The sequence below is a fragment of the Prionailurus viverrinus genome, chromosome D3 (genome assembly GCF_022837055.1).
Source record: "Prionailurus viverrinus isolate Anna chromosome D3, UM_Priviv_1.0, whole genome shotgun sequence".
NCBI classification, from domain to species: domain Eukaryota; kingdom Metazoa; phylum Chordata; class Mammalia; order Carnivora; family Felidae; genus Prionailurus; species Prionailurus viverrinus.
The window spans coordinates 42,409,868-42,424,643 of record NC_062572.1 but is presented as its reverse complement, the minus strand read 5'-3'; the positions used below and the strand labels follow the sequence as shown (position 1 = coordinate 42,424,643).

Sequence of the window (14,776 nt, the reverse complement as noted above, 5' to 3'; positions counted from 1 at the left end):
TATCTTTCTGTGCTCTTTTCCTAGAGTTGTAAAGATGTGGTACCTGTGGAGAAGACTATTAAGTTGCTTCCTAGTAGCCATGTTGCAAGATTACAGATATTCAGTGTGGAAGGACAAAAGGCAATCCAGATCAAACATCAGGATGAGGTTAATTGGATAGCAGGCGATGTTATGCATAATCTTATTTTTCAAATGTATGATGAAGGAGAAAGAGAAATCCACATAACATCAGCTTTAGCAGATAAAATTAAAGTAAGTATCTCCAAATAGTTATTCACAAGAATTTTGTTCATTTTATGATTGGAAGACTCTGAACAAGAAGTTTTATCAGGTAGCTTCTAAGAAGCTTATCAGAGACAAATAGTACTATTATTTAAAATTTCAGGGTAGGGACACTTGGGTGGCTCAGTCAGTTAAGCTTATGATTCTTGATTTCGGATCTCATGGTTCATGGGTTTGAGCCCCATGTCACGTCTATACCAACAGTGCGGAGCCTGCTTGTGTGTGATTCTCTCTCTCCCCCTCTCTCTGCTCCTCTTCCATGTGTGTATGCAGTCTTTCTCTCTCTCTTTCCAAAACAAAAAACAAACAAAAATTCCACACTAAAAACTTTTTTATGCACATTCATGTGAATGATTCATATGTGACAAATGCATACTTAAGAGAAATGATTTGGACGCTTAGCAAAATGCCAAAGATTGGAATTCTCTTTTAGTTGTATACTTCCTGACCAACTGTATTGCTGCAGTCACAGTTAAGATTACCATAACCAAAGCAATGTATAGTATTTGTAGCTGCTCTAAAGGCACTAAACCAAAGGTCTGTTAAAGGCAGACAGTGAAACATTACTGTTACTGTTTTCACTACAGGGCCCTGATTTGACCATTTGAAATTGGCATATCACTCTCTAAAAGCCTGATCTTAGAAAACAGTTTTGTAGATTCTCAGCTTCATATGGTCCTCATCAATCTGTTGTAATCTAAATTTATCATTTGCACCTTGTTAGGGTAAATCTGTATGTTGAAACCTAACATCTCATTTAACAGAACCAAATCAAAATAGATTGTTGTCACCTATAGTAGATACCTGTAGCACTCCTCTTATGATTGATCGTAAGACTAGTGGGCATTCTGTGCTTCCTCCTTTCAAGGTACAGTCAGTTCTGCTATAATGAAACACATGCATTTTTTAAAACTTTTTTTAATGTTTATTTTTGAGAGAGAGAAAAACAGCACAAGCTGGGGAGGGACAGAGAGAGAGGGAGATACAGAATCCAAAGCAGGCTCCAGGCTCAGAGCTGTCAACACAGAGCCCAATGTAGGACTTGAACCCATGAACCTTGAGATCATGACCTGAGCCAAAGTCGGACGCTCAAACAACTGAGCCACCCAGACACCCCAAAACACATGCATTTCTTAAAATCACTGTGCCAGATAAAAGGGTAAAAACCAATCAAAATCACAGGGTGTATGGGGGAAATGGGAATTAGAGGCACAGTACTCAAATTTTATCAGTTACCCATTAAAAAAAGATAGAAGGGGTGCCTGGGTGGCTCAGTTGGTTAAGCGTCTGATTCTTGATTTCACCTCAGGTCATGGTTCATGAGATCGAGCCCTGAGTCAGGCTCCATGCTGAAGCATGGAGCCTGCTTGAGATTTTCTCTCTCTTTCTCTCTCTGCTCCTCCCCTGCTCACATGCCACTGTCTCTCTCTCTCTCTCTCTCTCTCTCTCTCTCTCTCTAAAATAAAAATTAAATAAACACATTAAAAAAAAAGAATACAGCCTTAAAAATTAAAAAAAAAGAAACTAATAAAGTAGTCCCAATACATTAGTAACAATAACACATTAAATGATTAAAAAGTCCACAAACACTACAATAATATGTCAGTTTACTTTGTAGAACTGAGTGCAAGAAGGGTTGCAGCTTGTGGGTTACTGTAAAGTTGTGGAAACTCCACTAAGTGTGGACATGTGTGGCTCAATATACATAATCACCTGAGGTGGCTGGCAGGTTTGAGTTATGTTACTTGTGTATTTCTGCATGGATTGGTTTAGCTGGGGACAGTTTTCTGGGTTCATCTATTGTTTTCATGGATGAAATTGTACATAAGACATAAAATTTGCTTTATTCTCAAACTGTTCCCTAATTTTTTAATATCATTGAAACAAATATGCATTTTCAAACCAAACGTTATAGCAGAACTGATTGTACTTTTTCGCTTGTCATCCATAAAGAAAAGAACTCCTTAAATCTTGTGTGAGAAAATAATTTTTAAAAATCCAGTTTTCTTTAAGGCAGTTAGAGACAAATAATTCCCCCTTTCTCTGGAAAGCCAACATTTACAGGCCCTTATATAAGGGGTCCCAATTAACTAAATTTGTGGAGAGTTACTATGTGGGATAGGAGATAATTATTTCTTTGTACTATTTCATCCTATAGTCATCTTGAGTTTCCAGATATAGGATCTAATATTTAGCCTGTGTATGGCGTGTGGCAGGAGGGCAGAAGGAGAGGGAAAGAGAATCTCAAGCAGGCTCCACTTCCAGTGCAGAGCCTGACTGTGAGATCATGACCTGAGCCAAAACCAACAATTAGATGCTTAACTGACTGAGCCATCCAGGGTGCCCCCTTGGGATCTGACATTTTAAAAGAATTGTTCAGTAGGGGTTCAGCTGCCTTTACTTTTAAATCTTACTTGAAATATCCCTTGTCCCATCCAGTTTCTTTTTTCCCTCCATAATGAAGGACTAGAGAATTGATAGAGAAATAATCCTGATCCTTCTTGGAAGGGGAGGCAACTTGTGTTTTATCTATATCAGTAGACTTAAAGTTGAGTGATTTAATAGTGGTGCCAGGAACCTGGCTTCTGAACTGGTTCCTTGCTTTCTCATAGTTAGGTTCCCACATTGTGGTTTCTTATCAAGATTAAGAAGAAACATTGACTTGAGAGCCTCTACCTGTATATAACCTTTTTGCCGTTCAATAAGCATGTGACCAGCATTTGACACCTTTTGGCTCAAATTTAGTAGTTAAATACTTCTTGGGTTCCAAAGATTTTAAAACATGCACCTCTTTATTGGCAATAAAAGATATCAAATGTTATTTTATTATATGTATAGTTTTTAAAGTGATTTCTGTGGTCTTCAGAGAGTTCTCCAATATTGAGGAAAGTTAACCCTGAGCTGGGAATCTATTGAAGGGATAGCATGGCTAGAGTGGGGGGAAGAAAGCCTTTTGGAAAAGTATAACTCCTGCTTTTTCCATTATTTAAATAAAAAAAAAGGGGCGCCTGGGTGGCGCAGTCGGTTAAGCGTCCGACTTCAGCCAGGTCACGATCTCACGGTCCATGAGTTCGAGCCCCACGGCAGGCTCTGGGCTGATGGCTCAGAGCCTGGAGCCTGTTTCCGATTCTGTGTCTCCCTCTCTCTCTGACCCTCCCCCGTTCATGCTCTGTCTCTCTCTGTCCCAAAAATAAATAAACGTTGAAAAAAAAAAATCTTAAAAAAATAAAAAAAAAGGTGTGTGTACAGACTTACATATATATTTACATATATTTATATATATATGATACAGTATAAAAGATGATTAAAATTAAAAAGGTGACTAAGAAGATTAGAACAGCTTAAACTGTGAAACCTTAAGAATCACAACTATAGAAGGCTAAAAGAGAAAGGTGAACTAAGAATTCTTACATAGAAAAGATTAGAAGTTTAAAAGTAGAAGTAGGGTGCTCAACTTAAAAAAGGGATCAAGCAACAAATTAGTATGTGGAATGCAAGAGATTTAAAATGAAAGAGCTAAAAGCATCCAAGAATGGATTAAGACTCAAAGGTAGCCAGAACGGTAAATGATTTGTTTTCTCATCTTAGTGAATAGGAGTTAACCCAGATCTCATTCAAAGCCCCCATTAAGAGGTTTCTTTTAACAAAAATTTGAATATTACTCTCAGAATTGATCATTTGATTTGATGTGTATGTTATTTTAAGCTATAATAACCACAGTGGTAATCCTATGGCACAACGTGAAAGAAATGACTGAAAAAATTTTATTCCACTGAAAGATATGGTAACATTAACAGTGAAGACAAAGAGGAAGCATTTAAAAATTTGAGTATAGGGGCGCCTGGGTGGCGCAGTCGGTTAAGCGTCCGACTTCAGCCAGGTCACGATCTCGCGGTCCGTGAGTTCGAGCCCCGCGTCAGGCTCTGGGCTGATGGCTCAGAGCCTGGAGCCTGTTTCCGATTCTGTGTCTCCCTCTCTCTCTGCCTCTCCCCCGTTCATGCTCTGTCTCTCTCTGTCCCAAAAAAAATAAAAATAAACGTTGAAAAAAAAATTAAAAATTTGAGTATAGTTGACATACAATGTTGTGTTAGATTAGTTAGGTTACACACAACCTAGTGATGACAAATTTGCCTCTTCACCACAACTGTAGCTACTGTCTGTCCTATTATGTAGTTATTATGCTATCATTGACCGTATTCTTTATGCTGTGCCTTTTATTCCTATGACTTACTCATTCCATAACTGGAAGCTTGTACCTCCCTCCCCTTGACTCATTTTGCCAAACTCCCCACCCCCCTACCCCTGCCTTCCCTCTGGCAACCATCAGTTTGTTCTCTGTATTTATATGTCTGATTCTGTTTTTTGTTTATTCATTTGGTTGTTATTGTTTGTTTTTTAGATTCTACTTATGAGTGGAATTATATGGCATTTGTCCAACTTATTTTACTTTGTATAATATCCTCCAGGTCCACCCGTGTTGTCTTATATGGCACAATCCCACGTGTTTTATAGCTGCATAATATTCCACTGTATATATACACCACATTTCCTTATCCATTTGTCTGTTGATGGACACTTAGGTTACTTCTATATCTTGGCTATAGTAAATAATGTTGCAGTAAACATAAAGGTGCATGTATCATTTTGAACTAGTGTTTTGTTTTCTTTGGGCAAATACCCAAAGTTTTTGTTTTCTTTGGGTATTCCACCCAAATAGTGGAATTATTGGATCATATGGTATTTCTATTTTTAATTTTTTGAGGAACCTTCATACTGTTTTCCAGAGTGGCTGCACCACTTTATATTCCCAACAGTGCACGAGGGTTCCTTTTTCTCCACATGGTTGGCAATGCTTGTTATTCCTTGTGTTTTTTTATTTAGTCATTCTGACAGGTATAGAGTGATATCAGTGTTGTTTTGATTTGCATTTCCATGATGATTACTGATGTTGAGTATCTTTTCATGTGTCTGTTGGCCATCTTTATGTCTTCTTTGGAGAAATAGGTATTCAGGTATTATGCCCATATTTTAATCGGACTCTTTTTTTTTTTGGTATTCAGGTATAGGAGTTCTTTATATATTTTGGATACTAACCCTTTATTAGATACGTCATTTGCGAGTATTTTCTCCTATTCAATAGATTGTCTTTTAGGTTTGTTGATGGTTTCCTTTACTGTGCAAAATCTTTTTATTTTCATGTGGTCTCAGTAGTTTATTTTTGCTTTTGTTTTTCTTGTCTCAGGAGACATATCTAGAAAAATGTTGCTATGGCTAGTGTCAGAGAAATTACTGCCTTTGTTCTCTTCTATGATTTTTATGGTTTCTGGACTCACTTTTGGGTCTTTAATCCATTTTGAGTCTGTTTTTGCATATTGTGTTAGAAACTGGTCTGGTTTCATTCCTTTACACATAGCTGTCCAGTTTTCCCAGCACCATTTATTGAAAAGACTGGCTTTTCCCTTTGCATATTCTTTCGTCTTTTGTCCTAGATTAATTGGTTATATAATCGTGGGTTTGTTTCTGGCTTTCTATTCTGTTCCATTTATTTATGTGTTTATTTTTTATGCCAGTATCATACTGTTTTGATTACTGCAGCTTTGTAGTATGTCTTAAAATCTGGTACTGTGATACCTCCAGCTCTGTTGTTCTTTCCTAGGATTTCTTTGCCTATTCTGGGTCTCCTGTGGTACCATACAAATTTTAATATTATGTGTTCTGCCTTTGTGAAAAATACTGTTGGTATTTTGATAGGGAGTGCATTGAATATGTAGATTGTTTTGGATAATATGGACATTTTAATAGTATTCTTCCAGTTCATGGGCATGGAATATCTTTCCCTTTGTTTTTGTCATCTTTAGTTTCTTTCATCAGTATTTTGTAGGTTTTGGAGGACCGGTCTTTCACCTCTTTGGTTAACTTTATTCATAAGTATTTTATTCTTTTTGGTGTAGTTGTAAAGGTTTTTTTTTTTTAAATTTCTCTTTTTATACTTCATTTTTAGCATATAGAAACATTTCTGTTTTCTGGGTGTTAATTGTATATCCTGCCACTTTACTAAATTTATTACTTGTACTAGTTTTTTGGTTGGAGTCTTTAGAAGAGGGAGAAACTTCTTAATCTCACTAATATATGTATGAACCACCGTCATTTATGGTCATAAAGGGACTTTCTTTTTCTTTGGAGGTGGTGAAGATGGGTTATAATTTAACTTTGATTCTTCAGTAAGATAAGTGGCATTAGGAGTACATTAGGCTAAGCTTTATATTATTCTTAGGTATATAATTTCTCTTTTAGGTTAATTGGACTCCTGAGATTAACAAAGAACACTTGCTACAGGGTCTGCTTCCTGATGTACAAGTACCGACATCTGTGAAAGATATGCGCTATTGCCAGGTTTCATTCCAAGATGATCATGTGTCTTTGGAAAGTGCATTTACAGTAAGGTTTGTGGGCATATTATATTTTGAGGTATTTCAAAATTCAGCATATGATAACAAAAATACTTGTCTCCAAAGCACACTAGTGAAAGTTATTTTTAATGTAGAAAAGATTGCAATTTCTGTGAAATAAGGTAGGTTGTCTTTGGAATAAAGTTTCACAGGAGATAGTGATTAATTCATCAGTCTTTTCACCTCTTTGGTTAAGTCCATTCCTAAGTATTTTATTCTTTAGTATACCCTGTGCTTAATGACCCTCTGGTATCTGAAAGAACTAGAACTGTCATTAAAGGAAAGCCCTCCTAGTGCAAGCAGCAGTGAAAACACCTGTGAAATGACAGATATTAAAAAATATAAAAGATACAGTGTGATCAGTGTGTTGCTCAGAAGGAAAAATTCTTTCATTGCTTCGTGATTAAAGCTGAGTCCTACCAGACCACTATGTATTGCTGATAGAAAAGGGAAGACTTATGTAAATACATATAGAAAAATCTTTTACCCTGGCCTCAGTTTCTTGCTCACCTCTTCCAGTAACCTTATTCACTTGAATTCCTCCATCCGTTTTCATAGTATTTCCAGGCTCCATAGTTGAGATAAAATTTTTAGATATACTGCTCTCCACCTGCCACCTGATCTCTTGATGAGTTATTTTTACTGACCCACCTTTTCTTTCTCAGTTCTCTAGTCATAATTTCCTTTTAATCCAGCATGGATGCTATGATTTAACACTTTGCAATCTGTCTTTTCTCTGTTTCCATTTGGTTTAATAGTGATGTTATATAAATTGAGGTATTTTTGGAGGGGTGTTGTATTTAAGATTTAGAAAGTGAGTGATATATATATGCTTACTCTTTAGCATATTAAAACTAAGTTTTTTCTACAGTCAAAGGTAGAACTAAAGCCTTTTCTTAACTAATTTCAGGCCACTTCCTGATGAGCCTAAACATTTAAAATGTGAGTTAAAAGGAGGAAAAACAGTACAAATGGGCCAAGAGCTTCAAGGAGAAATAGGTTAGTATGGTCTGCATTTTTTCTTTAAAATACTTTTAGAATATGTGCTTACCTACATTCACATTTTGGCATACATGATCTGAAAGGAAAGCTTTGGTTTTATATACATTTGGTGTTTTAAAATCTATTGTTAGAAAAGATTGCTGTATTTTTACTATCTTTGCCTAGGCTGACATAACTTTAAAATCATTTTGGCAAAAATAGTTTCTTGGGAAAATACTGATTTTTGTTAGAATAATAATAGTTAACATTAAAACTATTACATTAAAAGTGCAAAGTAAACCTATCAGTGGATTCACGTTTATTTTTCTTACATTTAGAATATTACCTGAATTAGAATAATATTGAATTATTTTCTTCAAATTTTGTAGTAAGATTAACATCAAAATGGTGTTATATATAATAAATATAAGCATACTTAAGTAGATTGTTGATTTTTTTTTGGTAGCGATTATATAAGAAACAAGTATTATTTTTTACAAAAAAATACATAAGAGAACAAAGTTACAGTGGTTTTCCTAAGCATAATTTTAAGTGTTAAAATTAAACTTTCCTTTTTTATATAGTTGTAATAGTTACAGATCAGTATGGAAATCAGATTCAAGCATTTTCACCAAGTTCTTTATCTGCGTTGGGAATTGCTGGGGTTGGACTTGACAGCTCCCATTTGAAAACTACTTTTCAGGTATGATTACTTTTCATAGCAGTTGGCTTATGCCATTGATTTACATTTAACAACATTTGGGAAAAACTAAAATAACCAAGAGAAGTTTGATTTTGGTGTTAACAATGCAAAGTCACAAAAGGGATTAAGACGGTTTTGTTATGATCAACTTTAAACATATGCAAAAAATAGAATAGCAGAGGTAATCCCCATGTTTCTATCACTCAGCCTCAATAATCACCACTTTCCACTTCGCCATGTCTTTTTCTTTTTTTTTTTTTTAAGTTTATTTTGAGAGGGAGCGCGTGCACAAGTGGAGGAGGGATAGAGAAAGAGGGAGAAAGAGAATCCCAAGTAGGTTCTGCTCCGAGCCCAATGTGGGGCTCTATCCTACCAACTGCGAGATCATGACCTGAGCTGAAACTAGTCAAGTGAGCCACTCAGGCACCCCATCATTTTGAAGCAAATTCCATACGTTATAATGTCATCCATACATTGGTATGTCATACATGAAATGTCATCCATAAATATTTTGATATGTATGTAAAAGTAGTTTTTCATAAATAAATAAAATTTTAGTGCTTACATCCTGCATTAAACAGGATGCTAGTGAAAAAATTGGGGAAATTTACAGCTGTGCAGTTATTTGAGATTAGCTTGAAAAAAAATTACTGTAGTGGAATCGTTTCAGTTTAAAACAGGCAAACATGATGTATTCTGCTTGGAAAGATCAAAAACAACTCTCAGGGAAAAAAAAGATGTGGGAGTCCAGGCTTGAAGGAACCTGCCAGGCCATAGTAGGTGAGAAAGGAATTCTAAGGCCCAAGTAAAGCTGAATCCAGTTAGGGCATTTAATGCTTTTTAAAAATTCTTCTTCCTTTTAGAGTCTCCATTACAGTCTTTAACCTGACAAAGGAATCATAAGAGTAGTCTCTTTGTTGCCCTTCCTTACTAGAGTTTCTTATTCTCACTAATCTGTTGATGGTATTCTAGTTCTTACGACACAACTCACTATGTCTTAGTGCCAAAGAACTTTTAATGATGTTTTGTTTACTTTACAAAGATAAAGTTTAGTGTTTGACTTTCAAGTTTTTGCATTATTTATCTCCACCCTATGTATATATGAAATCAGAAGATAACTATGTTTCTGCTGTATGCATGAGCAACCTGTGCCTCCTATCACTTTATGCATAGACACCCATCTTCATTCAATAATTTCTCCTAAATTATAACCTGCCTTCCTGCCTCTTCAGTTTTCCCTATCAGATTCCCATCAGCACGTAAACATGCTGTCATATTTCTCATCTTTTTTTTTTTAAGTGTATTTATTTATTTTGAGGGAGTACGTACAAGTGGGAGAGGGGCAGAGAGAGAGGGAGAGAGAGAATCCCAAGCAGGCTCTGTGCTGTCAGTGCAGAGCCTGATGTAGGGCTCAAACAAAAACCGTGAGATCATTGCCTGAGCAGAAATCAAGAGTTGGACACTTAACTACCCAAGATACCCCTGTCTTACCTCTCATCTTAAAAGACAAATTATAACCCCCCCCCCCCCCCCCAATCAAAACATCCTTGGGCTCTAATTCCCTGTCCATCTGTTGCTCTCTTTCTCTTCTTTCCATGGTGTAACTCCTTGGAAGAGTTGTATATACTGTTTCCACATCCTTTTTTGTCATTCTAAGGCAAGGCACTCATCATTTTTTTTTTCCGTTTCACCTGACCAAATCCATTGTCCATTTTCCTTTCTCATTTTATGCCACCTATTAGATCTATCAGCATTTTATACTGTAAATTTAGACTTCATCTGCTTAGTATGGCCTAAAATATCCTTAAAGTATCCTACCACAGCATAATCTCCCACCTTTCTCCATAGCTCATTATTCTTCAGCCAAGGTGACTTACTTTCTTCCTGTTGTCATTTTACAACTGAGGTATACTATCTTGACTTGTTTTCAAGCATCAGGAGTCTACCCCCAGTCTCTACAGAGAAAAAATCAGAGGCTTCTGTTTTAAAACTATTTTTTTTAATAGTGGTTTTTTTTCTAAATAAAAAGTAGTTTTAATATGTTATTGATTCTTCAAATTATTTCTGCATTTGCATAAAATGTACTGCTATTCTGAAGTACATTCCTTTGATAATTTCAGCATTAGACCATAGCACCTTTCAGAATTTTATATTTAATTCTATTTGAACTCATCTACAGTTTGTAAATGCATATACAAATTTCCTTTTCAAGATTGGAAGTAAAACCAGAATAACTTCCAACAGGACTTAAACAAGAAATCATGTCTTCAAAAAGCCTTTTAATGATTCACTAATAAATATGGAATTCTAGGTTATACTTCATATATTTTCAGTTATCAGTATGTTTTACTAATGAATATTTGTTTTCCAGATATTGAAAAATTCTGAACTCATTGGGGTTTGATTAAGTTTAATTATTTTGCAGTGTCTTTGTACAGAAAATGTTCTACTAACAGTTGAGAATGTCAAACATGAAATTTTAACGCTGATTATTAACATCTGATGGAGTAGGGGCACCTGGGTGGCTCAGTAGGTTAAGTGTCCGACTTCAGCTCAGGTCATGATCTCACAGTCCGTGAATTCCAGAGCTGTATCAGCTCTGTGCTGATAGCTCAGAGCCTGGAACCTGCTTCGGATTCTGTGCCTCCCTTCCTCTGCCCTTCCCCCTTCCCCTTTCTCTTTCTTTCTCAAAAATAAACATAAAAAATTTTTTTCAATCTGATGGAACAGATTTGTGTTCATCACAAATTTGAGATAAAATTGTTAAGGATCAGTGTTAAAATGAATACTAGGGTACTCGTGCCACTGTGGAATTAGTTTATATCATTCCATCACATAGCAGAAATTATAGACTAGTTTCATTGATTCCCATTAATATGCTGTGAACCTGAAATTGGGCAGTAACAAATCAAAGCCCCTACCTTCTTGGAGATCACCTTACAATGGGAAGAACATGCAGTAGGTAGGAAATGAGGGATAAGAAAAATAAAATGGGGTAGTGGAAACAGTACCATTATATAGGGTAGTCAGGGAACACCCCTCTGATTAAGGTATCCTGTATGCAGAAACCTAACGAAAGGCCATGTAGATTGGTAAAGAATTTTGCAAACATCAGGAAAGAACAAGTGCAAAGCACACTTTTTGGGCAGCCCACTATTGGGCAAGCACACACTTTGCTGTTTGGGGAATAAAAAGGAGATGGTGGAAATAAGAGGTTAATTAGGAAAAGAGGAGATAAAAAGACATAGCACCTTTTAGATCTCTCTCTCACAAAAAAAGAAATTCAGCTTCTCCTTTCAAGGAAGTGAATTTGATAGTATGCCAGTATTGGTATGTGTGCAAATTATTTGCCATTAGTTATACGCAGAAACATACCTGTATGCATAGTGGGTTAATGACAACATTTTCTTTTTCTTTCTTTCTTTTTCTTTCTTTTTTTTTTTTTTTTTTTTGAAAACTAAACATTACATCCCTCTTTTCAATGTACCTTTCCTCACTAGGAAAATACACAAAGTATAAGTGTAAAAGGCATCAAATTTATTCCAGGCCCTCCTGGAAATAAGGATCTTTGTTTTACTTGGCGTGAATTTTCTGACTTTATTCGAGTGCAGCTAATTTCTGGACCACCAGCAAAACTTCTCCTTATAGACTGGCCAGAATTAAAGGAGGTAAGTAACTGCCTTGATTAAAGGAAAGAATTTACTATCACATGGCTTATTACTTTCAGGTTGTGAGTGGGTAGATATATTTTACTGTTGAAGTAACAGCAAATAGCAATGGTAACAATAACAAAAGGACAAAGTAATATACTAAATACTTCGTTATTTAATTCATCACTTGTGTCCTCATTTGTTAAAGAATAGGGAAATAACTTGAACACTGAGAAATGTACAGTATGTTATTTTTGTTAGAATTTAAATTAAAAAAAATTTTTAAGAGTGTAATCACACCTTAAAATTTTATTACAGAAATTTTCGAACATGCATACAAGTGAAAATAGCATAATGAATCCCCAGGTTTAACAGTTACTGTTTTTTTCCCAATTTTGTTTCATCGTTCTGTCTTACTGTCTTAAAATGTTTTCTCTGGAGTTTGACAAAGCATATCAGATATCAAGTCATTATACACATGAAAACATTGGCATGCCTTCCTTTACAAATAGTTAAATCTTAAGTGTAAACTTTGCAAATTTCTGTTAAATCTGTTGAGTTTTTACTAAATGTTTAGAATTCTGGTTTTAAAATATTTGGATTTTTGTTTTCAGTTTTGGTCTAGCAGGGCTCTACCTGTTGGTATGACAGCTTACATACTTTTGTAAAGGAAGATGAGCTTATCACCATGGTTATGGATGAAATTAATACTTTTAAAGGAGTACATCACCTAAGAAAAGTGTACATTATCTGTGGTCTAGTTTGAGATTGCTCTTTTTGGTTTGTGAATTTAAAATAGGTAAACAAGTGGTGACAGTGAGCTCTAAAATTTTTTTCTGTAATGTGTTGATTGAGGAGTTTTACTGTAAAGCCAGTGCTTTTTTATTTGGGAGCATTTATACTACATAAGTAATACACTTTGTGTTTAATGAAGTCAATAAAGGATTTGTTGGTTGATGACATTATGAAATAATTGTTTACCTTTGAGGTGGAAAAAATGTTAACATGTTCATCTTTTTATATGGATTTGTGTTGGGGAATGTCAAAAATAATGACAGTTTAACTCAAAAGATTTTTAGAAGATTAATTTGCAGATACCATAGAAATCCAGAAGCTTTAAAAAAACTGATTTCTCACTATGTTAGAGAAATAACATATGTAGATAAGGCTGTAAAAGTAATCACTGAATGTCTGGTATTCCTAAAATTTCCTAATTCTGTTTTTAAAAAATTTATTTAAGCTCAAGTTAGTTAACAATACAGTGTAGTAATTCGTTTCAGGAGTAGAATCCAGTGATTCATCACTTACATACATATAACACCCAGTGCTCATCCCAGCAAGTGCCCTCCTTAATTCCCATCATCTGCTTAGCTGTCCCCTCACCCACCTCCCCTCCAGCAGCCCTCAGTTTGTGCTCTGTATTTAAGAGTCTCTCATTGTTTGCCTCCCTCTCTTTTTTTTATCTTATTTTTCCTTCCCTTCCCCTGTGTTCATCTGTTTTGTTTCTTAAATTCCACATGAGTGAAATCATGTGATATTTGTCTTTATTTGAGTGACTTATTTCTCTTAGCCTAAGCCATGTTGTTGCAAATGGCAAGATTTCATTTTTTATTTGACCACCAAGTAATAATTCCAGAGTGTATATATACCACATCATCTTATCCATTCATCAGTCAATGGACATTTGGGCTCTTTCCAAACTTTGGCTATTGTTGATAGTGCTGCTATAAACATTGGAGTACAGGTGCCCCTTAGAATCAGCATTTTTGTATCCTTTGAATAAATACCAAGTAGTGCAGTTGCTGGGTCACAGGGTAGTTGTATTTTTAATTTTTTGATGAACCTTCGTACTGTTTTCCAGAGAGGCTGGATCAGTTTGCATTCCTGCTAACAGGGCCAAACTGTCCCCCTTTCTCCACATCCTCACCAACATCTGTTGTTTCCTGAGTTGTTTATTTTAGCCGTTCTGACAGGTGTGAGGTGGTATCTCATTGTGGTTTTGATTTGTAGTTCTGTGATGATGAGTGAGATTGAGCATCTTTTCGTGTGTGTGTGCCATCTGGATGTCTTCTTGGGAAAAGTATCCATTCATGTCTTTGGCCCATTTTTTTCACTGGATTATTTGTTTTTTGGGGTGTTGAGTTGGGTAAGTTCTTTATAGATTTTAGATACTAGCCCTTTATCCCGTACATCATTTATAAATATCTTCTCCCATTCCATCAGTTGCTTTTTAGTTTTGTTGACTGTTTCCTTTGCTGTGCAGAAGCTTTTTATCTTGAGGAGGTCCCAGTAGTTCATTTTTGCTTCGGTTTCCCTTGCCTTTGGTGACGTGTCTACTAAGAAGCTGCTCTGGCCGAGGTCAAAGAGGTTTTTGCCTGTTTTCTTCTCTAGGATTTTGATTATTTCCTGTCTCATATTTAGGTCTTTCACCCATTTTGGATTTATTTTGTATATGGTGTAAGAAAGTGGTCCAGTTTCATTTTTCATGTCGCTGTCCAGTTTTCCCAGCACCATTTGCTAAAGAGACTGTCTTTTTTCCATTGGATACTCTTTCCTGCTTTGTCAAAGATTAGTTAGCCTTACATTTGTGGGTTCCTTTCTGGGTTCTCTATTCTGTTCCATTGATCTGTATGTTTTTGTGCCAGTACCATACTGTCTTGATGATTACAGCTTTGTAATACAGCTCGAAGTCCGGAATTGTGATGCCTCCA

The 14,776-nt window shown here is 35.7% G+C and overlaps 1 protein-coding gene across 1 annotated transcript in view; it reads left to right on the top strand.

The window, feature by feature from the left end:
* Positions 1-14,776, top strand: part of SMCHD1 (structural maintenance of chromosomes flexible hinge domain containing 1) — a 162,082-nt gene that overhangs the window by 69,449 nt on the left and 77,857 nt on the right. Inside the window, exons 25-29 of the mRNA XM_047827631.1 lie at positions 25-252; positions 6,577-6,725; positions 7,642-7,730; positions 8,297-8,415; positions 11,916-12,083. Of these exons, the coding sequence (XP_047683587.1) occupies positions 25-252; positions 6,577-6,725; positions 7,642-7,730; positions 8,297-8,415; positions 11,916-12,083 (753 nt within the window). The remainder of the gene's footprint in view (positions 1-24; positions 253-6,576; positions 6,726-7,641; positions 7,731-8,296; positions 8,416-11,915; positions 12,084-14,776) is intronic.